Source organism: Trichechus manatus, unplaced genomic scaffold (assembly GCF_000243295.1).
Source record: "Trichechus manatus latirostris isolate Lorelei unplaced genomic scaffold, TriManLat1.0 scaffold00003, whole genome shotgun sequence".
Lineage (NCBI taxonomy): Eukaryota > Metazoa > Chordata > Mammalia > Sirenia > Trichechidae > Trichechus > Trichechus manatus.
This window is the reverse complement of record NW_004443939.1, coordinates 13,867,713-13,895,193: the sequence shown is the minus strand read 5'-3', so window position 1 is coordinate 13,895,193 and position 27,481 is coordinate 13,867,713. Positions and strand designations below refer to the sequence as shown.

The window sequence follows — 27,481 nt, the reverse complement described above, 5'->3', positions numbered from 1 at the left end:
ATAAATTAGACATGGTTCTTGCCTTAAAGGATCATATAGTATAGAGGGAGAATAAGGCAAGTGTATCTAATGCTTTAATACAGTGTGAGAAGTGCTAGGGTAGTAGTATACATAGGATGTCATGTGAGCACAGACCCTGGGCCCCCATGCCCTGGGTCTCCCCTTCCCAGCTTGCAACCTAGGTCATATGGTTTTTAACAAGACACATTATTTGCTTGCAGCCCCAAGGCCCACAATTCCCTCTGCAGCAAGCCCTTTGTCACTTTGGACTACATCATGGGATAGAGGTGGAGTAACTGGATGTTGCAGCATGGCAGAGGGCATGCTGGGACGGGTAGGCACTGTTAGCACCAAGAATTCACACTCAGGGCAATATATGGTGAAGGAAAGAGAGTAGAAAAGAAGAGCCGAAAGAAACCAAGTATGAAATAACGTGAGCTTTTGAATAGGATCCTGAATCCTTGTCTTTTCATGCATTATTGTCTCTGTGTGATGTTGATTGCATACTATACAATATGGCAGAAATACAGACTTTTTTGAAGACCTCAGCAGTAACACTGATGTTCATTAAAAATATTGACGAATAAATGCTTTCCATGAACCATATGACATTCATACTTAAATGCCACTGGAGCCCATTTAATTTATTCAACAAAAATATATTGAGTGCATAGTCATACTCCAACAAATAAAACAGAGGGAGTTTGGGTTAGTATTCCTAGATTTCTGCCTCCACTCTTCCCCTAGCTATTCGTATTGCATTACTAAGATACTCTGTGGCCTTCAGTTTTCTCATCTGAAAATGAAAATAAATTAGACCACCAGGTCCTGATGTCCAACATACAGCTCCCAGAGCCTATTATAAACTGCCTGACCCCAGATGAGATTTCCAGCAATGTTAGTTAACTGGAAAATATGAACTACATATTATGGCAAAAGGACCTAACCAGCTGGGCTGCTGCTCCTTCTATGTGACTCACTGCCTGCTAAGTGCTATATTAACAGTCTTGGATCACTGACCAGTTTATTTTGAATGTAATTAATTATATAAATGTGAGCTTTTCGAGTTAACTTTCATTAAAATTATATCATGACCAAAAGAAAACAGATACAAATCAAGCCATGTGCCCTAGCTTCAAGTATGAGTCATATCTGGTTCTCATGTGGTCATTTTGAATTTTCTCCAACTCACCTTAATCATAAATTTAAAATTTCTTGGGACCCACACACATCTGGGAATTCTGATCATGTGACCTTTTTTGAAAGTCTGTGCCTTTACAATTCCTTCCTGTTGTAAAATTCTATCATTTGTCTAAACAGTAACGTAAGGGTAGATCTCTTCTGAACCTATGCCTAAATAATCAGGTATACGTTTACATTTGAATTGTTTTGGAGATTTCTTCTTTTTCCTCTTTTTTAAATAGGAATTCAATGACTGACAATGGCAGCAAAAATCTTAGAGAAGTTAGATATCCTGAATGATCAAGAAAAGATACTCTTGGCCCAAAGAGAAAAGGTTCGTACAGTAAAAGCTAAAATTCAATTTAGTCATTAAAAAATTGACATTTCCAATATGAAAATTATTTTTACTTTTTAGTTAATGATGTGTTCATATGAAAGTATAAACTAATTTGCAAAAAGAAAATAATTACATTAGTGGAGTCATCTACCTAAGTGAATGCTATGTAGAAATAATATGCATGGTAACTTCTACGTAACCACTGTGTAAGGTTATGATACGTACGTAAACTGCTTAAGAAGGACAAAATCCAAAACAACCAAATATTAAATGTGACTTCTCCTATAGTTCTTACTACTATGTTAAACATATAAAAAGTTCTTCAGTTGGTTTATTAAAACGAAAAAAAAATTGGTAGAGTTAAACCAAATTAGGAATAATTAAAACTCATAGAAATTAATTAAAGAAAACTTTAAAAGGCAATACCTCATAGAAGTTAATAGAACAATATTAATAAAGAACATACCCTCAAAGACCATGTTTTTGGCATATATGAGCAATTTAATTTTGGTTATACAAAGACTTGCAAAATAATATAACCACGTGAATAAGTGAGGTGTATGTAAGGAACAACGGAGTCTGGGAAATGAAGGAAAATGTCACACAGAGGAACTGTTATGTGAATGAACTTTTTGTGAACCTGAAAATCAAAATGTTGATGCTTGAATAATAATTTGATTTTCTTTTCTTTCATTCAGAAAATAAACCAGAGGAATATTGGTAAATGGAATAAATTCATTCTATTATAGCTAGAAATATTGAAAATTTTGAAATAGCAAACCAGGGGTAACTTATAAAAGAAACCATATTAAACTGAGATACCCCAAAGCTCATTTTTTAAATTTTTTTGTTTAAAATGTAATGTACTTTAGAAAACATAAAGAGACAAACATATTTAATTTATCATGAAATTCCCTTTTGTATATATTCTTAAATTACGATTATTAATATAAAGCTTACTTTTTACTGAATGTTTCCTTAGTGCAAAGCATTTTTCATGCATTTTTTCATTTTGTGTCACAATTCAGAGTTTATGTGTTACTGATAGAACATTCTCTGGAAATTTTTTTAAAAGTTTACACAATCATCTTTCAAACCTTTTCTTATTTTTAAATTATAAAATTAAAACACACATTTGGAAACAAGTCAAGAAATATAGAGAGTTGCATAAAGAAAAATTAATAGTCTTTGGCCTCTTCCTTCCAACCCTTTCCCCTGAGGCAAACAAATGTTAGCAGCTGGAGGTTATCCATTCACATCTTTGGTACTCATAAAGATTTACATATATGAAGGTAGATTTTCTTGATTTTCATTTCTTAATGACAAAAAAGGAGATAACACATAAATTGTAAATCACTTTGCTAGTTACCTCTTTGTCTTTCTTAAATTTTCTGTTTTGAAATAATTGAAGATTCACAGGAACTTACAAAACTTGTACAGAGTCCACTATAGCCTTCACCTAGCTTCTCCCAATGGTGACAACTTATATAGCTGTAGTACAATATAAAAACACTGGTACATTAATATAAACCAGACTATAGACCTTATCAGTTTTCATCATTTTTCTTTAACCTGAATTTATCCCATGTATAGATTCATATAACCACTGCTGCAATCAAGATACAGCACTGTTCTGTCACCACAAAAGAACTCACTCATGTTATCTCTTTGTATTCTCCCCATGCTTCCATCCCATTCCCCTGTCTCTATCCCTGGCAACCACTGAACTGTTTTCCATCTCAACAGTGTGATAATTTTAAGAATATTATATAAATGGAATCATTCAAAATGTAAACTTTTGAGTGTGACTTTTCCCACTAAGCATAATGCCCTTGAGGTGCATCCAGGTTTTTGCATGGATCGATAATTTATTCCTTTTATTGCTGAGTGGTGTTCCATTATATGGATGTACAGGGTTTCAATCATTCATCCACTGAAAGACATTTGTGTTGTTTTCAGTATTTTGCTATTAAAAATGAAACTGCAGTAAACATTCATGTATAGGTTTTTGTGTGAACATAACTTTTCATTTTTTGTTTCTCTGGGATAAATGGCTAAGAGTGTTATTGCTAATGCTACTTACTTTTTACACTGAGAAACATATTGAAGCGTATTTTTCATCTCTAAAAATTCTTTTTTTTTCCCAAGTCTTCCATTTCTCTCTTCATTACATTTACATTGTCCTTTATGCCTGGGCATATTTATAATATTTGTAACAGCTGTCTTAATGTCCTTGTATCATCTAATTCTATCATCTAGGCCATTTCTGTGTCTGTTTCTTTTTTTTTTTTCCCCACATTATGAGTTGTATTTTCCTTATTTTTTGCATGGCTTGTAATTTTTGGTTGACTGATGGGATTTTACATTGTTGGGTGTGAGATCTTGTTGTATTCCTTAAGGAGTACTGGATTTTGTACTGGACTGCATTTAAGTCACCTTGAAGCAATTGGATTCTTCTGAGGCTTTTTATTAAGCTTTATTAGGATGGGTCCAAAGAAGCCTCTAGGGCTAGTTTAGCCTGACTACTTAAGGTGATTCCCTTCTGAGTACTCTACCCAATGCCCTGTGAGTTATGAGAATTTGCATTTCCACCCCCAGATATACTGAATCAGAATCTACATTTTAACAAGACCTGAATCACCTGGGGATCTTGTTGGAATGAACCGGTTTGAAGCCCTCAGTTGGAGTAAAAGGGAACTCTATCCCCAGCCCTGTGTGATTCCCAGGAATTGTTCAGCCTACTGCTTTCCATGGTTTCTTCCCCAGCCTCTTAGAGTTTCACTTCAAGCATATGCAGGTCATTACTCAGTCAAGCACTCAAGGGGACCTCTCTTCCAACCTCTAGAGTTCTCTCTGTGCAGCTACTTCCTCTCAAGTACACTGCCCTACAAGTTCTAGCTGCTTTATCCTCCTTGAACTCTGGTTTCTGTCTCTTAAACTGAGCAAGACCAAGACCCAAACCATTTGGGTCCTCCCTTCCTTCTGAATTTTAGGGTTAGGAGAGAATTATAGATAGAAGAAAAGGGGGCTGCAGTCACACAATAATGGCCTAAAAAGGTTGATACTCAGGCCCTCCAATTTCAAGTCTGTAATACTTTTCCATTATAGCAATCCACATAAATTCCGTGTGTTGTGTGTAAATAGAGATTAATTTTTGTCCTTTCCACTCAGGATTTTACCTAGATATTAAGTACTAATTTTTTTTTCACCATGTTATGCTTCTGCTTTGCTGCAGATCAATAGGCTTCAGACTGGAAGAAGGAAAAAGTCTTTGATTAGTCCCCTGACGTTTGATTTTCAATTTGAATTTGAACAGCCTACTACTAAATCTACACTTAAGACAGTATCGAGGATCACAGAAGACAAATCACATGACATTAAAAAACAAAGAAGGTAACCATCATAACTACCTCAAACTTTCAATTTGGAGTTTTAAAGCATTATTGTATATTTGTGTTAGATGCACTCTATGTTAAATGTAAGCTTTGTCAAATAAAGGCACATTTTATACTGGTTATGAGTTAAAATATACTAGATTAGAATTCTGAGTACACGTAGTTTATAACATATTTATCATAGTACTTCACTAATACGGATGGTAATTACAATTCTGAATTTTTTAAAAAGGCTTTTCTTGAGTTCTACTATATTGCCTCAGATTAATGTCAGGCTTTATTTCAAACTTTAACTAATAAAATTTAAGAAAAATGTCTGCCTGGAAAATTAAGTAATGCAGTTTCTCTGTGTACTTATAAGGGATAGCCTGAATACGTCATGCTCGGTCTTTCACTGGTGTTGTGTATGTGTATGCTATATAATTTTCCCGGCATCAGAAATACAGAGAAGAACTCAACCAAAAGAAGCCCTAAGATGTAGAATCAATATAATTTCAGATCAATTGGACTTTGGAGGTAGTAGCTATTCTTATCTCATTTATTCTGTAGCTAATACTATCATTTTGCTTGTAAGCATTCAGATTGTGGCACAAAACACAGCTTACTCAGGCTTTTCTTATTTATGATTTATCGGGATATCAGAATTTGTTTCCATTGTGGGTTCAGATGTTAAGAAAAAGTGGTTTGTCTCTAGCACAGATAAGTATTAATGGCTTGCATAATTTAGTTTTATCACAAACTTCATATATTACTACTTTTATTTACATAGATACAGCAATAACTTTACTTCAAAATCGTTTAGAGAACTATCCATATTAAAGTGGAAGTTTAAAATAATACTCAGAAAAAATTGCATTAAATGGAAGTTGGAAACATGGGGAAGGGGAAAATATTCATGTATATATCCTTATGGAACAGTATAATATAGGTCTAGTGACCCATTAGATGCATTTAAAGGCAATGTATAATATGTTTTATGGTAGTATTTTTCAGGACGGTGCTGTTATTACCCCTTAAGACTACTTCCTAAGTAGTTCATAAAGGCATCATTGAATCTGTTTAGTCCAAGTATGACCCATCAGCAGCTGAGTAATGTTCCTTACACACAATGTAAGTCTGGTTGACTGTAAAGTTTTAGGCCAGAGGCAAAGTCAGAGTCTAAATTGTAAAACCAAACAAGCACGCATCTCCAAAGAACACGTAAATTTGAATTGACCAGCACTCAGAAGGCCAACACCAGCAAAAAAAAAAAAAAAAAAATAGGGAAAGTTTAAGAATTTAAACAAGAATCAGGGTATAACCTAAGCCAAAGGAAATAAAATTTGGTTGAAGAAATTAGGAAAAAGGTCTGGAACATGTAGATAAGTCCAAGCATCAGGCACTTCTAGCCTACGATGTTTGCATCTAGGATGACTCCTGTCTACCATCTACCTGTCTTCAAGCAGCCTTTTATTCTGCTTTATATGATTCTTAAGAGTGAAACAAACTTCCTTAGATACTGGTGATTTCAACTAACAGGATTCCTGGTAACACTCATAATTTTAACATATATTGTTTAATTTTTCTATAAAACAGAACTATGTATAATAACAAAATACGTATTAATTCTCTGCTACATTTAGAAAGAAAGAGCCCTGGTGCAGTGGTGTCACTAATGTTGATGTTGCCATGCGCCGTAACTCATGGTGTCAACCTCCCCATGGACTCCCTCCCATACCAGACCATACAGAATCCTTAGTGCACCCACTCCTCACTTATTGACATGTTAGGTTCCAAAGACCAGGTCATTATATGAAAAATTGGCATTATGCAAAAATGGAGGATGACCACATCAGATCACAAAATGGAGGATGAATACATCATTACATAACTGTCAAATTACATCATTACATAACTTCCAAAGTATATCATTACATAACTGCCAAACCACTGAGAATCATGGTCCAGCCAAGCTGACGCATAACCTTAACCATCACAGCCAGCGTTACTCTTGCCTCGCACCTTGGCATTTGTTACTGCCAGACATACATCATTAATGCTCAAAATAGTCAAGTACTAGATTTTTTACTGCTGTCATAAATGCGAAATGTCAGATAACGAGATAATCAACAAGTGAGGAGGATATGTAATTTTTTTTGTACTAATGTTACTCAGAAATCATTAATTCCTGTGTATCACTCCTTTTCCTTTAATTACTATTTCATTTTCAAAAAAGTTATTGATATAGGTTCACAAATACTAATTACCACAATAATGTAGCTAAAACACCAGAAAATTTGACAAAATCAGCAACTATAAAAACATTCAGCAGCTACAAAAACAGCGCGTGCTTGTAGCACGTGCAGATGAAACAACGTGATTCGAAGCATCATTGTGATTGGGTAATAATGACAGCTCTGACTGGAGAGCATTAGAAGGTTTAAAAAGTAAATTAACATAGAGTTTTAGCCTTGTAGGTATATTGATACATGTAAGCTAGGTTTATGAAAAATGTTTTTGTTGTTATAACTTCAGGGATTTTTTTTCTTTTTTTAATTTATTTTTATTATACTTTGGATAAAAGTTTACAGAACAAACTAGCTTCTTATTAAACAATTAGTGCACATATTGTTTTATGACATTGGTTAACAACCCCATGACATGTCAACTCTCTCTCTTCTCGACCTTGGGTTTCCTATTACCAGCTTTCCTGTTCCCTCCTACCTTCTAGTCCTTGCCCCTGGGCTGATGTGCCCCTTTAGTCTCGTTTTGTTTTCTTTGGATGAAGGGTGAACCTCAAGGGTGACTTCATTACCGAGCTAAAAGGGTGTCCAGGGATCATACTCTCTGGATTTCTCCAGTCTCTGTCAGGCCAGTAAGTCTGGCCTTTTTTTTATGAGTTAGAGTTTTGTTCTACAGTTTTCATCAGCTCTGTCCGGGACTGTCTATTGTGATCACTGTCAGAGCAGTCAGTGGTGGTAGCCGGGGACCATCTAGTTGTACTCCCCTCAGTCTGGTGGAGGCTATGGTAGTTGTGGTCCATTAGTCCTTTGGACTAATCCTTCCCTTGTATCTTTAGTTTTCTTCATTCTCCCTTGCTCCCGAAAGGATGGGACCAGTGTAGTATCTTAGATGGCTGCTCACAGGCTTTTAAGACCCCAGACGCTACTCACCGAAGTAGAATGTAGAACATTTTCTTTATAAATTATTTTATGCCAATTGAGCTAGATGTTCCCCAAGACCATGGTCCCCGCAGCCCTCAGCACAGCAATTCAGTCCCTCAGGGAGTTTTGATGTGTCTATGGAGCTTTTATGACCTTGCCTTGTACAAGTTGTGCTGGCTTCCCCAGAATTGTGTACTGTCTTACCCTTCACCAAAGTTACCCCTTAGCTATTGTCTTATTTAGTGTTTTTCCATCCCCACCCCTCCCCTCCTACAGGGATATTTTTATAAAACGTAATAAATTTCTGCTGAAACACTGCACAAGAACTTTATAGACAGTCATTTTGGTGTCATCCCCTCTGACAGTGTCAGCTGGTGCAGCCACATCCCCTTGTACCTCTCTAGTGACGTCACTACCCTGGTGGCAGAGTGGTTAAGCACTCAGCTGCTAACCGAAATGTTGGCAGTTCAAACCCATCAGCAGCTTCATGGGAGAAAACACTTGGTGATCTGCTTCTGTAAAGATTATAGCCTAGAAAACCCTTTGTGGCAGTTTCACTCTGTCATACAAAGTCGCTAGGAGTTGGCACACAATAACAATGTATTTAAAAAGATAGCATCCCAATTAATTTATGCAAAAATGAAGAAATAAAACATGTACTGTAAATTACTATTCAATTCCCTGAACATATTAAACATAGCTAGTCTATGGATCCCCTGTAGGTCTTTTTCTCTTGTCTATCGTTGTCCTTGGTTTAGGGGTATATAATCTTATCTCCTCACATGCCTGATAATGCTTATTAAGAACAGAACACTACATTTGAAAAAAATAGAGATATAATTTGAAGCTCTAGATGATTTCCTCTCCAGAGAGGATTTGTGCTGGCTTTTGGCAAGTGACTAGGCTAGGGGCAGCAACAATCCTAGACCAGGTTCGAGGTGATTCAAAATTGGACTTTAGTTCTTTTGAGGGCTTATCTATTTAGGTTCAACTTTAACTTCTGTGGTATAACCACCTGGGGTTCCAAACCAAAGTCTGAAATGTTTACTAAGACCTTTCTTCTTCAGTGGGAGCTGAATATCAATTTTGCTTCTACAGCCACATCAGTCTGTCAAAAGCACAAGACAGCTTTTTGGCCTCTCTGCAGCTGATTTTGGAATTGACAAAAACGCAGCCCCAAATACCAGATTTAATTTCTTGATGTTTTCCTTTTCTCGAGTTCTTGGCCCTTCCATTCCTTTGGGGGCTCCCAGATATCTTCAAACAAATGTTTTTAATATTTTGTCCAGCTTTTCTAGTTGTTCTCAGGATAGTCCAAACCACCTAGTCTTCTGTTTCTAGAAGTAGAACCTAAATTACTGTTTAACATAATAGTAGATTTCACTCATACTTGAATAAATTTCATTCTGAAACAACTTTTCATCGTTTCTGGGCCCTTAATTAAGTTTGAATCAAATATCCTTGCAGATAGTTTCAGTTTAAACTTGTTAACAATAGCTCTGCTATTGTATACCGCTATAATTTTCATTTATCGATTTTATTCTACAAATATTTATTGAGTGCCTGCTATATTCTGGAGATACAACAAACCCAGAAAAACCAAACCCACTGCCGTCAAGTCGATTCCGACTCCTAGCAACCCCATAGGGTTCCCAAGACTGTAAATCTCTACGGAAGCAGACTGCCACATCTTTCTCCCATGGAGCTGCTGGTGGTTTCAAACCACCGACCTTTCAGTTAGCAGTTGATCGCTTTAACCACTGTGCAACAGTGGTTAATACCTCTGCCATTAAAATTCAATGGATTATTCAGATAAGTGAATAGGCAAACACCAGTTGTTCCAGAGAGTGATTCCTAACGTGGGATCAGTGAAAGCCTCTTAGAGGAGGTTCATTTGAGGAACCAAAGTAGTTCAGTGTTGCTAGACTCGAACAGGGTATGAGGTAGAGATTGGAGACTGGTAAGAATGACGCTAAAGCGGTAAGTAAAGGCCAGGTAACAAAGGGCCTAGTAAGTCAATTAAAGAACTTTGAGCCATCTCCTAAAGCAGAGATGAGCCATTAAAGAGCAGTGCACACTCAGATTTGTATTTTAGAAATATCGTGAAGTAGTAAAGAAGATAGTTAAAAATTAGGAGGGCTCCTCCGTAAGCCTGGCCATAACCTGCCTCTTCCATGAAGCAACCCATCTTGCAGTTGGACCTTTTCTATCCACACCAGAAAGATTGCTTTAAAAACAGAGCGTAGGGCAGAAAGTTTCTGTCCTTATATCAAAAATGATCTGTTGGTTACAGTGTATACATTAAATTCCTCCAAATCTTGAGATGCAGCTCCTGGTCTTATAAATTATGTTACTTATAACTTAACCCAGAATACCAATCTACACCAGTGCTCGCAAAACTCACTCCTACACTAAACCAAGACACCTGATCTCATTCACACAGTTTTCAGGTTAGCCTAAACCTAGTCTCGTAACAGCTACCACTGGAGTATAGACTTTCTGGTAACTGCATGCCTTTCTCATTTTTGACCTCTAACCTCTTGCTATTCAAAGTGTAGTCTTCCATTCAGCAGCATTGGCATTATCTGGGAGCTTGTTGGAAATGCAGAATCTCTATTGCCGTCCCAGACCTCTGAGTCTGATGCTGCATTTAACGAGATTCTCCAGGTGATTCATTGGTGGCTCACCAGTAGAATTCTTGCCTTCCATGCAGGAGACCCAGGTTCGATTCCTGGCCAATGCACTGCATGTGCAGCTACCACCTATCTGCCTGGACGCTCATGTGTTGCTGTGATCCTGAACAAGTTTCAGCAAGCTTTCGAACTAAGACGGACTAGGAAGAAAGGCCTGACGATCTACTTGTGAGAATTCAATATGGTTGACAACAGTCCAATTCACAACCAATCATGGGAATGGCTCAGGATTTGGCGGTGTTTCATTCTGCTGTGCATGGGGTCGCCATCAGCCAGGGACTTGATGGCAGCTTGTAACAACCAGATGATTCATATGGCTCTAGCCCAGTAGCTCTCTAAGCCTGAAGATGCATCAGAATCACCGGGATGATTTATTAAACAGATTACTGGGTTCCATTACCAGAATTTCTTTTCTTTTCTTTTTTTTTTTTTGTTGTACTTTAGATGAAGGTTTACAGAACAAATAGTTTCTCATCAAACAGTTACCATTCCCAGAATTTCTGATCCAATAGGTCTGGGCTGGGGCCTGAGAATTTGCATGTCTAACAAGTTTCCAGGTGCTCTGATGCTGCTGGTCCAGAGACCACCGTTTGAGAACCACTGCTCTAGCTTACGTTCCACCCTCATTATGCATCTGTTCCAATGTTTTCTTGGCCTGATGAATACCATAACAACTCTCAACCTGGTGCCATAATCATCTAATCGGTGGAATCTACACGGGTTTAGGAGCCCTGGTGGCACAGTGGTTACCTGCTCAGCTGCTAACCAGCTGCTCTGCTGAAGAAAGATGTGGCAGTCTGCTTCCGTAAAGATTATGGCCTTGGAAACCCTATGGGGCAGTTCTACTCTGTCTTATAGGGTCTCGGTGAGTCAGAAGCAACTCGATGGCAATGGGTTTGTGGTTTTGGGACCCAGGTTTATTTGTAGTTGAGCTTTGCTTTCAATTTGAGTAGTATCTTTCAACCCAGCTACCATTAGCATCACCTGGGGAGATTCAAAGTAACTGGGTTCTAATTTAATTAGTTTGGAGTGGGCCCCAAGCATCAGTATTTTAAAGACACCCCAAATGATTCTTATATAAAGTTAGGATTGAGAGCCACTGGTTTAGGGTTAAAACTCTTAGGGCTTCTTTCTCAGTCACTCTCAGAGACATCTTTTTCATGTCACTATTAGTTCAGGATTTCCGCATTTTCCTTGGATAGACAGGAACTGATAAAAATGTCAGCCACGAAGGCTCAAAATTTGTTGACAGGATTTTCCTAGGATTACTTTCCTGATCAGCAGAGAGTTTTACAATTGTTCAACATCTCTGTCTTCTGGCTTTCCTTTGTGTACAGTCTGAGACTTTTCAATAAACATCATACTTTTTCCTGCAACTTTTCATTATTAGGCCTTTATAAAAAGAGCCATACTTATTTTAACAAAAGTCCTTTTAAAAAATTACCTGGAACATAGCAATTTCTTTTTTTTAAGAGAAAAAATGATTTCTCCATTACCTAAGCATTCACTACTGGATTATTGGGTGAAAATGACAGTTTGTTTTCAGGGATTTACGAAGTGGTAAAAAATAGGAAACAAATTAGGGGCAAATAGACAAATTAGAAAATATTTTCTTTTAGATTAAAAAGGGTTTCTAGTTAGAAGAAATATTTTCTCTTTTTTTTAAAGTCTACACTAAGACTTGTTAAAAGAGTATTCCTTTTGGAAATACTTTTTGTAAGAGAAGGATAAACTTACCTACATAAAATATAATTAAATATGAATGGAGAATATGGTTACAGTCTCAGCATATAGTAGGACTGGCTCAATTCCTTCTTCCTCATTCCAGTTCAATATATATCATATAGTGTCTGTGACATTGTATAGTATGGCAATTAAGGGAGTGGGACTTATAGAGCGGTTGCCTAGCTTTGATTCCTACTAGCTCTGTGACCTTGGACAAATTACATAACCTCTCTGTGCCTCAGTTGCCTCAGCTTTACAATGTGGATAATAATATTTGTCCATAGTGGTGTTGGGAGAATTAAATGGGTTAATACATGTGAAGAGTTTAAAATGCCCCCAGCATATAGTTGTTGTTTAGCTGTTGTCGAGTAGGCGTCCGACTCATGGCAAGCCCACTTGTTACAGAGTAGAACTGCTCCATTGCGTTTTGCAGGCTTTAATCTTTACGGAAGCAGATCACCAGGCCTTTTCTTCTGCAGAGCTGCTAGGTGGGTTTGAACCACCCACCTTTCAGTTAGCAGTCGATCGCAAACTGCTTGTACCATCTAAGCTCTCTCAGCACATATAGGCACCCAAAACAAACAACAACCAAAAAAAAAAAAAACCCACAAAAGGAATATAAGCTTTATACTTTCAATATATAGTCACATATTCTAATTATTAGAAATATTATAATAATGAGATATACTTAAGCCATGTTCATATAAGGCAAGCATTTCTAAAATCTGAGGTAAAGTGTAACTTATAATGGGTAAGTGTGGTGGGGTAGGAGCAGGAAAGGCTGAGAAGACCAAGACATTTATCCAAGTAGAAACAGAGATTTCTGCCTCTCTTGCCACAACCCATACAATTCCTCAGTTCCACGTAGACAGGCTCCTTTAAGTCCCCACTGTAATTCTGGAAGAGTCACAGTCTTCTCTCCTTCAACAAGCTTCTGGGGGACTTCACTGCTGGGCTGAATGTTTCCTCTTCTCAGCCGCTGGAGGATGACTCCCACTTACTTCTCATACCTGGAGAAATGTGAGACTCTGCAGCAGGGCTTCTCTATTGTGGCTGTTCATTAGAATCACTTGAGAGGTTTGAAAAAAATATCCTGGGCCTCACCTTAGAGATGGTGATTTAACTGGTGGAGAAGAGCCTGGGCCTAGATATTTTTTCAGAGCACCCCAGATGATTCTAATCTACAGCAAGAGGTTTGAGAGTCATTGCTAGAGGCCTCCTTGTTTCTCACTTTCTCTATTAGAAGACCCTAGAATGACAGCCTCTTTGCTGCTGGTCTACTGCCCAGGTCCTTAAGTGGGTGCTTAAGTTCCTTTCCCTAAACTCACCAGCCAGAAAATTCACTCTGCTCTCATGTGGAGACGTGTGAGGGCGGAGAGAAGGAACAGAACGAGGCCCACGGGGGCATTCAGTGGAAGTTCCTCTACTCAGAAACATAGGACTTGGGAGAAAAGTTTCTCTTTGGCAGTGAGAATTTAGAATAAGTCTGACAGGAAGCAGTTGGAGGAAATGACAATCACATTTACCTTTTACTTGTGTCACCATGGCTACATGGAGGCTAGCCTGTGCAGGACAAGAGTGATAGCAGGGAGAACAGATAGAAGAAGTAGAGTAGATCAGATGAGAGATGAAGGGGTCTTGGATTAGGGTGGAAGTAAGGAGGAAAAAAGTGGTTCAATTTGGGATTTCAAAGAAAGACCCAGTGAGATTTGCTGAGGGATTGGAGTGGGGAATGAGCGAAAGAGGAATCCACGAGGACCACAAAGTTTTTGGCCTAAGCCTATGACTGAATGGGTATTAGGAAGCCTGGGTGAGGAAACTGATTGGGAAAGGGATGGAATCAAGAATTTGGTTTTGAATATGTTACGTCTGAGAGGCCTATTGTACATCTGGAAACCCTGGTGGCATAGTGGTTAAGTGCTATGGCTGTTAACCAAAAGGTTGGCGATTTCAATCCATCAGGCACTTCTTGGAAATCCTATGGGGCAGTTCTACTCTCACCTCCTATAGGGTTGCTATGAGTCGGACTCGACGGCAACAGGTTTGGTTTTTGGTTTTTATCATACATCTAAATGTATAAGTCATGTTGTTGTTAGGTGCCGTTGAGTCAGTTCCGACTCTTATCAACCACACGTACAATGGAACAAAACAGTGCTCAGTCCTCTGCCGTCCTGACAATCATTGCTATGCTTGAGCCCATCATTGCAACCACTGTGTCAATCCATTTCATTGAGGATCTTCCTTTCTTTCGCTGACCCTCTACTTTACCATAGGTCATGTAGGCAGTTGGATATATAAATCTGGGGCTCAGAGAAGCAGTTCAGACCTGAACCGTAAATCTAGGTGACATTAGCCTTTAGGTAATATTTAAAGGTGTGGGACTGAATGGTATCAACTTAGGGTGAGTGTCTGAGGTCTCAGGACTGAGTCAAGTGTTGCTCCAGCATTTAGAGGTACGTTGTCGTTGTTAGTTGCCGCTGAGATGACTCTAACTCATGGAGAGCTTCTGCATAACCGAACAAAGTATTGCCCAGTCCTGCACCATCTTCATGATTGTTGGTTATGTTTCAGCCTGTTGTTGCAGCTATTGTATCAATCTATTTCATTGTGGGTGTCGCTCGTTTTCGCTGAACCTGTACTTTACCAAACATGATGTCCTTTCAGAGATATGAAATATCATTCATTATATAATACTATTAACTTTCTTATATACCATCAATAGCCAATTAAAGAATTTTATGTAGAAAACTTTTTGTTTGTAATAAATAAATACTTTGACCCAATCTGGCATACTATTCTGCTGTCTGAACTGTCCCTAACTCACTGGCCCACCACTCGACCTCAGATATGACAATATCCCTGATATTTCATTTAACTAATTTCCAGCATATTTTTCTGAATGTTAATGAGCTTATGAATGATGGTTTCCTGGAGTACCTTCAATTCTGTCACAAAAATAGGTGGTCTCCTGTCCCCACATACTTTAAATAATTATTACTAATATTTTCAGCTCTTTCTCAGTCAGTCCCAATCTTTTACACTTTGTGCTATGATAATATTAATATAACAGCGTCCCAATGTATATAACTGAGACTTCACCACATTTCTCCAAACTTATTTTTGGGATTAATTTTGTAAATTATAAGGTTATTTTAACTGAGATTAATTTTTATTTCTTCCAGGTGTGTTTCCTTCAAAAGTGAGCCTGACCATAAAAGGAGTCATTTTGAAAAGTCAAATTTAAGACCATACTTTCTTCCAACAAAAGCAAAAAAACAAGACAATAAATCAATAGGTAATTCTTTGTGTAACATAATATTTACTTCAACTTTGAGATTGATTTATTAATTGGGGTTTAATTTTTTTTTATTATTTATTAATGTGTGTCTTTAAAGTTCTTGAGAATTTGATGTCCCTGTTAAAGGCATTTGCATGAAAGTATATGAGTATAGGAATACGGTGCAAACCATTTCACAATGATCTATAAAGAAGAATATCCTAAGTGGAAGAGCTGTTAAATATCAGAATGGACAGTTTATAGAATTCACAAAATAAGAATATATTTTTTATTTTTATAGAGTTATTTTGTTTTTTCTAGGAAGAAAATCTTTGAGTTCTCTTTCAGTTCAATCCCAAGAGTTTTCTTGTTATTGTTAAAAAAACAAAATCCAGAAGAGACAGCTTGCATAATTCTTAATAAAAATTTACTTACCTTACAGGAGTAGAAATTTAGGCATCTGTGAGCTAGGAATTAGCATTACAGATTGTCAGAGAATTGGACTGTTTTTTGTTGTCTTTGTTTTTTCTCTTTCTCTGACATCATCACATACAGCATTCAATTATGTCATCCTCACCAGCCTCTTTGACTGAGGCTCCTTGACTCCATGTTGCCCCACATTGCCTCATTTCTCTGTTCATCTTCATAGCCAAAAGTCTCAGAAGATTTGTTTACACATGCTATCTCTACTTTCATTGCAACTTCAACCTGCTGAAATCTGGTTTCTGCCCCTACCATTCTACTGGAACTACACAGATCAAGATGACCGATGTTATCCATGCTGCTAAATCCAAAGGATTTTTTTCATTTTCTTTCACCTCTCAATAATAGTATAGTTAGTTGATTACTCTTTTCTTAAAAAGTCTCCTCTTTAGGCTTTTGGGGCCCGTGTCTCCTGTTTTTCCGCCTTTTATTTCTTTGTTTTGCCTAATTGTCCTGGCTAGAACCTTCAGTATAATGTTGACTGGAAGTGATGAGAGTGGACATTTTTCTTGTTCCTGATCTTAGGCAGAAAGCATACAATCTTTCACCATTAAGTATGATGTTAGCTGTGATTTTTTTTGTAGATGACCTTTATTGGGTTGAGGAAGTTCCCTTCTATTCCTAGTTTATTGAGTGTTTTTATCCTGAAAGGGTGTTGAATTTTGTCAAATGCTTTTTCTGTGTTTATTGAGATGATGGTGTGATTTTTGTTTTTTTATGCTATTGCTATGATGTATTACATTAATTGATTTTTGTATGTTGAATCAACCTTGCATTCCTGAGCTAAATCCCATGGATCATGGTGTATAATTCATCTTATAAGTTGCTGAATTTGGTTTGTTGGTACTTTGGTGAGGGTTTTTGTGTCCATATTCATAAGAGATGTATGTAGTTTTCTTTTCTTATGACGTCTTCATCTGGATTTGTTTATCAGGGAAATACTGGCCTCATAAAATGTGCTGGAAAGTGTTCCCTACCCTTTTATTTTTTGGAAGAGTTTGTGAAGAATTAGTATTAATTCTTTAGATGGTTGGTAGAATTCACCAGAGAAGCCACATGGACCTAGGCTTTTCTTGTGGATAGTTTTTGATTAATGAATTTCTCTACTTGTTGTGGGTCTATTGAGATTGTCTAATTCTTCTTGAGTCAGTTTCAGTAGTTTGTGTCTTTCTAGGAATTGTCCGTTTCATCTAAATTATCTAGTCTGTTGGTGTATGTCTTAGTTATCTTGTGCTGCCATAACAGAAATACCACAAGTGGATGGCTTTAACAAACAGAAGTTTATTCTCTCACAGTCTAGGAGACCAGAAGTCCACATTCAGGGTGTCAGCTCCAGAGGAAGGCTTTCTTTCTGTGTCGGTTCTGGGGGAGGGTCCTTCTCATAAATCTTCCCCTGGTCTAGGAGCTTCTCAGTGCAGGGACCCCAGGTCCAAAGGAAGTGCTCTGTTCCCTGTGGTTCTTTCTTGGTGGTATGAGGTCCCTCTCCTCTCTGCTCAATTCTCTCTTCTATATTTTGAAAGAGATTAACTCAAGATATAACCTAATCCTGTAGGTTGAGTCCTGCCTCATTAACATAACTGCCTCTAATCCTGCCTCATTAACATCATAGAGTTTAGGATAGGATAATCACATCAGATATCAACATATAGGATAATCACATCAAATCGTAAGATGGTGGACAACCACACAGTACTGGGAATCATGGCCTAGACAAGTTGATACACATTTTGGGGGTCACAATTCAATCCATAAAAGTGTACGATGCTCATAGCATTCCTTTATAATCCTTTTTATGTCAGTAGGGTCAGATTTCTTATTTGTACTGATTTGTACTTTCTGATTTTAGTAAATTGAGTTTTCTCTCTTTTTTTCTAGGCAAACCTAACTAAAGGTTTGTCAATTTTGTTGATCTTTTCAAAGAACCAACTTTCTTCTGGCTAACTTTTGCGTAATATATCTATTTCCATCATTTTACTACCAACTCCCTGCAACATTATAATCTAGATTTATCTAATGTAAGCATCATATGGTTGCTGTTGTTGTCAGGTGCCCTCGAGTCAGTTCCTACTCATAGTGACCCTATGTACAATGGAACAAAACACTCTCCGGTCCTGCGCCATCCTCACAATCGTTGTTGTGCTTGAACCCATTTTTGCAGCCACTGTGTCAGTCCATCTTGTTGAAGGTCTTCCTCTTTTTCACCAACCCTCTACTCTACCAAGCATGATGTCCTTCTCCAGGGACTGATCCCTCCTGATAACACGTCCAAAGTATGTGAGACGTAGTCTCGCCATCCTTGCTTCTAAGGAACATTCTGGTTGTACTTCTTCCAAGACAGATTTGTTCGTTCTTTTGGCAGTCCATGGTATATTCACTATTCTTTGCCAACACAATTCAAAGGAGTCAATTCTTCTTCGGTCTTCCTTATTCATTGCCCAGCTTTGGCATGCATATGAGGCAATTGAAAATACCATGGCTTGAGTCAGGCACAACTTAGTCTTCAAGATCACATCTTTGCTTTTCAACACTTTAAAGAGGTCTTTTGCAGCAGACTTGCCCAATGCAATGCGTCTTTTGATTTCTTGACTGCTGCTTCCTTGGGTGTTGATTGTGGATCCAAGTAAAATGAAATCCTTGACAACTTCAATATTTTCTCCATTTATCATGATGTTGCTCATTGGTCCAGTTGTGAGGATTTTTATTTTCTTTATGTTGAGGCGTAATCCATACTGAAGGCTATGGTCTTTGATCTTCATCAGTAAGTGCTTCAAGTCCTGTTCACTCTCAGCAAGCAAGGCTGTGTCATCTGCATAACATAGGTTGTTAATGCATCTTCCTCCAATCTTGATGCCCCATTCTTCTTCATAGAATCCAGCTTCTTGGATATTTGCTAAGTATACGGGTTGAATAGGTATGGTGAAAGGATACAACCCTGACACACAGCTTTCCTGACTTTAAACCACGCAGTATACCCTTTTTCTGTTCGAACGAGTGCCTCTTTATCTGTGTCCAGGTTCCTCGTGAGTACAATTAAGTGCTCTGGAATTCCCATTCTCCACAATGTTATCCATAATTTGTTATGATCCACGCAGTCACATGTCTTTGCATAGTCAATAAAACACAGGTATATGGTTAGATTTTAAGAATCCAATCTGATAATATTTGTCTTTGAAATGGAGCATTTATGCCATTTATACTTTAATGTAATTACTGATACCTTTGGATTGAAATCTTCCATCTTATTTTGTTGTCTATATTGGTAATGCACATTTGATGCTTCTTTTTCTCTGTTCTCTTGCCTTCTTTAGGATTCATTTTCTTATTTCACTTTTTTCCTTTATTAGTTTGGAAATTATATACTCTGTTTCTATTATTTACATTAATAGCCTATAAATTATAATATGCATCCTATCAAAATTTAATATCACCCTCGTCCTGGACAATAAAGGATCTTAGAACTCTTCAATTATTTTTCACTCCTTTTATGTTATTAGTGTTGTGCTTTTCCTACGTATTTTATACTATATCATTATATTATACTACATATTAGTATTTTAATACCATATCATTTAAACAAACATTACTTTCTTTATACAACCTATGTTCATTTAAGTTTTTACTTCTCTGTCTTTACATCTGACATCGTTTTTCTTCTGCCTTAAGTACCTTCTTTAGAATTTCCTTTAGTGCATATCTTATTGTGGTCAGCTTTTGGGACTGTTTGTCCAAAAATTCTTTATTTCACCTTCATTCTGGAAGAATATTTTATCAAATATAGAATTCTAGGATGGTAGGTTTTTTTTGTGTGTGTGTGTTTTTTTTCCTAGCACATTGAAAATATTCTTCTACTATCTTCTGGCTTCCATTGTTGCCATTGATAAGTTGGTTTAATTGTCACTTTTTTAAAGCAATCTTTTCTGTCTGCTTTTAAGATTTTCTTTTTTTTATTTTTGCATTTTTATATGTTTAAGGGTGAATTTATTTTTATTTTATCCTGCCTAGGATTCATTACATTCTTAAATCTGTGAATTGGTAACTTTCATATGTTCTGGAAAATTCTCAGTCATAGCTCTTTAAAAATGCCTCTATCTTTTATCTTTATCCTACCCATTTGGAATACTGATAAAACTTTACTAGGTCCTCTGTTTCTTTTGCTCTCTCCTCTGCATTTTTTCTCTTTTTGTCTTTATCTGATGCATTCAAAAGTCTTTCTTCTGGTTTATATTCTAAATTTCTATTATTTTTTTCTTATACTGTGTCAAATCTGGGAGTCTGTCAGTGGTACAAATAGTTAACACTCTGAGATCTAGCCAAAAGGTTGGAGCTTCAAGGCCACAGAAGATGCCTCAGAAGAAAGACCTGGTGATCTACTTCTAAAAAATCAGCCATTGAAAACCCTATGAAGCACAAGTCTTCTCTGACACACATGGGGTCATCATGAGTTGGTGTTGACTCAACAGTAGCTGGTAAACTGTTATCAAATCTGCTGTTTAAGGTGAAAGAAAGAAATAGAAAACTAGACTATAGGTCAGAAGAAAGAATTAAGAATGCATCTTTTTCAATCTACTTTGTCACTTTTATTTTTTTTTAATTCTCTTCTGATATTTTCAAGCTTGTCTCTTACTTCATTAAACATAGCAGGCAAACATATCTTTTATTCTGTGCCTGGCAATTGTAATATCAAAAATCTTTGTGGGTCTGTATTGGCTGTTATTTCTGATTGTTTTCTTTTATAATGTCATATTTCCTCATGTGCCTTATGATCTTTGAATGTGTGTTGTTGCTGTTGTTAGGTGTCGTCGAGTCAGTTCCTACTCATAGCGACCCTATGTACAACAAGAACAAAACACTACCTGATCCTGCGCCATCCTCTCAATCGTTGTTATGCTTGAGCCCATTTTTGCAGCCACTGTGTCAATCCATCTCGTTGAAGGTCTTCCTCTTTTTCGTTGACTCTCTACTCTACCAGGCATGATATCCTTCTCCATGGACTGGTCCCTCCTGATAACATGTCCAAAGTATGTGAGACATAGTCTCGCCATCCTTGCTTCTACGGAGCATTCTGGTTGTACTTCTTCCAAGACAGATTTGTTGGTTCTTCTGGCAGTCCATGGTATATTCAATATTCTTTGCCAACACCACAATTCAAAGGCGTCAATTCTTCTTTGGTCTTCCTTATTCATTGTCCAGCTTTTGCACGCATATGAAGCAATTGAAAACACCATGGCTTGGATTAGGCACACCTTAGTCCTCAAGGTGACATCTTTGCTTTTAAACACTTCAAAGAGGTCTTTTGCAGCAGATTTGCCCAACGCAGTACATCGTTTGATTTCTTGAGTGCTGCTTCCTTGAGTGCTGATTGTGGATCCAAGTAAAATGAAATCCTTGACAACTTCAGTCTTTTTTTCTGTTTATCATGATGTTGCTTATTGGTCCAGTTGTGAGGATTTTTGTTTTCTTTATGTTGAGGCGTAATCCATACTGAAGGCTGTGGTCTTTGATCTTCATCAGTAAGCGCTTCAAGTAAGTGAATGTGTACTGGACCCTATTTGAACAATTATTTGTAGGAGCAATTTGAAGACTAGGGTGATGGTACTTTACTCCAGCCATTTTTTACTTGTTTCTGCTAGGCCTCTGGGGGCAGTGCTTCTCAAAGCATACCTTAGCCCAAATTCAAGGCTTTTATTTCCCTGGATCATGTGGGATCTACATGCAAGCTGATTTACTTCTGGTTTCCTTTCACCCTAAGATTGTAACTCTTTGGTATCTCAAATTAAAGTGAGTGAGTGTGTAAGTGTGTGTGGGGAGGGGGGCATATTGAACATTACACCTTTTTATTTTTGTGTTTCTCTCAATCCATGAGGCTGCTTAAAACCTGAGTGACTTAGTTTCTTAATGCTTCCATAACAGAAATACCACAAGTAGGTGGCTTTAATGAACAGAAATTTATTTTCTCACATTTTTGGAGGCTAGAAGTCCAAATTTGGTGCACTGGCTCTAGAGGAAGGCTCTCTCTATCTGCTCTGGGGAAAAAAAATCCTTGTCTGTTTCAGTTTCTCTTCTTCACCTCCTTGGTCATCTAGAGGTGACATCAATGCTTCCTCGCTTCTGTGCCTAGCCTGCTCTTTTTGTATCTCAGAAGTGATTGACTTAAAACATACCCTACACTGATATGGCCTCATTAATGTAACAAAGAAAACTCTTACTTCTTTTTTTTTTTTAATTTAAAACAGCAGACATTTATTGTCTCACAGTTCTGGAGATTAGAAGCCCAAATTCAGGGTCCTCAGGGCCATGCTCTCTCTGAAGGCCCTAGGGGAAGATCCTTTCTTGTCTTTCCCAGCTTCTAGTAACCCCAGATGTTTCTTGGCTTGTTCCATCTCTGCCGCCATCTTCATGTGGCCATTTTCCCTTTTTATGTCTCTCTGTGACTCTTCTCTTTTATAAGTATGCCATTCATATTGGATTAGGGCCCATCCTACTCCAGTATGACCTTATGTTAACTGATAACATCTTCAACGACTCTATTTGCAAATAAGTTTACTTAACAGGTACTCGGGGTTAGGACTTCAACTTTTTTTGTGGGGACACAGTTCAATCCATAACACTCCTCTTACCTCCAGAATGTGGAGCTTGAAAGTTATTGATTCCAACTGCTTCAAATCATTCACCAGCCCTTCATTCTTTCTGAGTTGGCCACCAGAATTTGAGCTTAAGGTCTGAAGAAACTAAATCTTACCTGTCCTTAATGCTTCTTGCTAAACTCAGATTTCTACTTTTATTTTAAAATGAAGTACATTAGCAGAAGAATTCTGGATTTGTCAGGCCACAGGCTAATTACAGAGCTTGAGGTCGGGAGCCAGTACTTGATTGTAGATGCTTCCCACTGACAATTTGGTGTGATGAATCCAGTTGTCTGTTCTGCATTCTGTTCTTCTCTCTTAATTAGAAGGTTTTTTGTCTACTTTTTGCCAGGTAATTTGGAACTTGAGATACATTTTCCTCCATTTGCTACCTGCTCAGACTTGCTCTAAGGCCAACACCTAATCATGTGCTGTTGCTAAACCCTCAATATTTTTTTGGAAAACTCTATTTCTAAATGGAATTACATCCACAAGTATGTTGTTGTTGTTAGGTATCATAAGGTCAAGTCCATTTTCTACTCACAGCAACCCCATGTGACAGAGTAGAACTGCCCCCGTGAGAGTTCTCTAGGCTGTAATCTTTACAGGAGCAGATTGCCAACTCTTTCTCCTGTGGAGCCACTGGGTAAATTCAAACAGCCAGCCTTTTGGTTAGCAGCCAAGTGCTTCGTCATTTTGCCATCAGGGCACCTATCCACAAGTATCGGGGTTAGGATTTACAACACATATTTCTGGAGGACACAGTTCAATCCATAACATTGAGCTTATTTTCACATCACACATATCATTAGGGAACAGGTAGCTTTGCACGCTGGGTTTACAGTCTGAGTTCTTATCTTTTCTTAGATTTAGGACCAGAAGTCTCTTACCATTTTTCAGCCCTTTGATGCTATTAAAGGTCTATAAAATTATTTCACCCGAGCTTTTTAGTTGCCTTCAGCAGGAGGGCTGGTACTAATTACCTGGTCTTCTATAACGGCAACAGAAATTTCACATTCATTTTCTTTTCTAAAATTATAGTGATTTTTTTAAAGTAGGTTGATTATCTCCTGATTAAAGCTTCTTTAAATGACTTCCCACTGCACTTAGTATGAAACCTACACTCCTTAACAACATCAAGTGTGATCTGACCTTGTTTACATATTTAATCTCATCCCCTGCCTCTCTGCCTTCCACTTACACTATATCTTCACTAACTTTCTTTCAATACAACTGTCTGATTTCCTTTCTGCGTAGAACATATTCATGCCCTGTATTCCCACTGCTTATTCCTCATTTACATGTTTCAGTTAATGTAGTCACCTCCCTCTATTATTCTCCTTCCCCAAAATCTGTTTATTTCTGCACAGCATCTATCTCAATTTATAATTATTCACTCCTTTGTTTCTTTACATTTTTATTTTCTGTCTTACCCACTAAAATGGAAGCATCATTCGGCAAGAATAACAATTCCAGAGTCGAGCACCAGTATTAGCATATAGTACATGATCAACAAATAATGTTAACTGAATGAATACTAGATGCACTGTTACGTTTGTTACATCTGTTATCTCATTTAAACCTCACAGCAACCCTGTATGATAAATACTATTATTTCCACATAACAGATGAGGAAACTAAGGCTCTAAGTAACTTTCCTAAGGTTACATAACTCACAGATAATGAAAGTAAGATTCTGTCTGAGGCTATCTAAATCCAAAGACTATGTGTTTAACACCTACACTGTATCTCCTGTAAGAAAATCCAATGGGTGATTATCCAGATTTATAAAACTCACAACTGGGGATGACAGAATGCAGCTGGAAAGGATTCTTTCTTTTTTCAAAGAAATTAACCAAAAGATTTCTTTGAATATCAAGTATTATTTTATTTTATTTAGAAATCCATTTTTTCCCAAGGAGTTTCAGCTTTATTGTATAATAATAAACAATTGAAAGTTATATTCTGTTAATAGAAATCCACTTTTAAAGCAAATTATTCTAGAGTAGATTTAGCTTTTAAAAAGTAAAATTAATGCCTGTGTAAACAAATAATATTAACATCAAACTACATTTATAAAACTTGTACTACTTGTAGAGAAAATGGTTCATTGAGTTTAATTAGAAGTAGCTTAATAGTATTAAAATATCTTTTATTTTTTAATTTGTTTCTTTAGAGAGACTACAACCTGTAAAAGAAAATCTAAAATCAAGATCTATTAGGCCTTTTCTTTTTCTTAAGGATACATCTGAGGTAGGTTAAATTTGTATGCTTATAATTACTTAATAGAAATTAAGGTTAGCCCTAATAACGTTATTTATACTTCTACAAATCCTTAAATCAAATATATTTTAGGATGCAAAGGCATAAAAATTTTAAGTGATTTCTTCTTTGATATCATTTATATAAAACTTTTATGCATGGGGAGAATAGAGAAAATAATACATTCTTTGTTGGCCATATTTCAGTACACACACTCCTCACCAACATGGTTAGGTTCCAAAAACCCAGTCCTTATGTGAAAATCCACCTTACACAAGAGTCTTTGGTGCCAGTGTTCCTCCCCTCCCCCCTTTCTCTCCTTCTTCCCCTTTTTCCTCTTGCCCTTCCCCCCCCACCACCACCTGTGGGGCACCCCAGGCAAATCTCAAGGATGCACGTGGTGCAAGGGGCCTCCCTTCCCCACCATACATTCTCTACCACCATGGAGCCTGAAGGGATTGGAGGTGGTGGTAGTGGTGGTAGTGGTGGTTGGGGCTATCCGGCTGCCTTCAGAGGAGCAGGGGCCCACCATCACCTGGCTGTGCTCCAGGCCTCCACGTGGACTCCCACATCTCACTTCTCCATCCTCCTGCTCTGACAGTTTTATGGTGTTTTTGGTTTGTAACTTTAGTAGTTATATCCTACATGAGTCCAAAAGACAAATATATAAAACATTTTTATATAGATGATAGGAGATAAAATAAAGGATATGATAAAAATTTAGGCCATAAAGAGCTCGCAGGATAAATATGATTAGCACATATGAAATAATAATAAAGTAGTACAGTGAGTAAGAACCAAACCAATCAATACAATCTATAAACATGGATGAGTTTAGAAGTGCTATTGGACACATAATGTGTAAAGACGTAACTATGATAACTACATAAAGGGGAGGAGGAGCAGTAGAGGTATAGAGTTTTTGTATGTTTCCAAAGTTAAATTTGTATCGGTTTAAACTAGGTTGTTATAAATTTAAGAAGCTAAATGTAATCTTTATGGTAACCAAAAAGAAAATATCTTAAAAATATACACAAAAGGGAAGAAGGAGGGAATCAAAATGGCTCACTACAAAAGATCAACTAAACAGAAATGTGGCATTATTGGAGAAAATGAGGGACAAAAACGGTATAAGACACATGAGAAGCAAATAGCGTAACGGCAGAAGTAAATCCTTCCTTATCGGTAATTACCTTAAATGTAAATGGATTAAACTCTCCAATCAAAAGGCAGAGAGTGGCAGAATGGATAAAACAACATGACCCATCTATTTGATATCTATGAGATATATCTTAGACCCAAACATACAAATAGGTCGAAAGTGAAAGGATGGGAAAAAATATTCCATTCAAATAGTAACCAAAAGAGAGATGGGGTGGCTATACTAACATCAGACAAAATAGACCTTTAGTCAAAATCTGTTATAAAAGACAAAGAAGGGCATTATATAATGATAAAAGGGCCAACTTATCAAGAGGATATAACAATTATAAATATGTATGTACCTAACATCAGAGCCCCAAAATATATGAAAAAACACTGACAGAATTGAAGGGAGAAATAGACAATTCAACAATACTTGGAGACTTCAATACACTACTTTCAATAATAGGCAGAACACTGAGAAAGAAGATCAATAAAGAAATAAAGGATTTGAATAACACTATAAACCAACTAGACCTAACAGACATAATATAGAATATGCTATCCAATAATAGCACAATGCACATTCTTCTCCAGTGCACATGGATCATTCTCCATGTACACACTGGACGTACATCGCTGTTCTAAATACTTAATTTTCCTAACCTGTGAACACTCTAGGCTTATGTTGTTGACCTCTGCTAATATGCTTTCATCTCCAAATCCTAGCATTAAGTTCTTCCTCCTATATGAAACCTTACTTATCTTTTCATACTTCATTGATATCCCTCACTTCTAAACTCCTTTGTTTATATTGTATTGATTGGTTTGGTTCTTAGTGATATTACTGTACTATATTTATTATTTCATGTATGCTAATCATTCATATTTATCCAATTAGAATGTGAGCTTTTTATGGCCTAGATTTTTGTCATATTCTTTATCTCATATTATCTAGAATTAAATGTATTCTGTGCCCAGTGCAAGAAAATAATAGGTGCTAAACAAATATTTGGAGCCCTGGTTGGCACAGTGGTTAAGAGCTCAGCTGCTAACCAAAAGGTCAGTAGTTCAAATCTACCAGCCACTCTCTGGAAATCTTATGGAGCAGTCCTACTCTGTCCTGTAGGGTTGCAATGAGTCAGAATTGACTTGATGGCAATGGGTTTAACCAAATATTTGTTTGGTGTGTTAATGGGGAATCACAAATTATGCAGT

At 37.2% G+C, this 27,481-nt stretch overlaps 1 protein-coding gene across 1 annotated transcript in view; it reads left to right on the top strand.

Annotated features, from left to right (window-relative positions):
• The first annotated feature begins 1,213 nt into the window (after positions 1-1,213).
• Positions 1,214-27,481, top strand: part of CUNH1orf141 (chromosome unknown C1orf141 homolog) — a 38,761-nt gene continuing 12,493 nt past the window's right edge. Inside the window, exons 1-4 of the mRNA XM_012555233.2 lie at positions 1,214-1,516; positions 4,755-4,912; positions 15,658-15,770; positions 25,035-25,111. Coding sequence (XP_012410687.1) covers positions 1,442-1,516; positions 4,755-4,912; positions 15,658-15,770; positions 25,035-25,111 — 423 coding nt within the window. The 5' untranslated portion in view covers positions 1,214-1,441. The remainder of the gene's footprint in view (positions 1,517-4,754; positions 4,913-15,657; positions 15,771-25,034; positions 25,112-27,481) is intronic.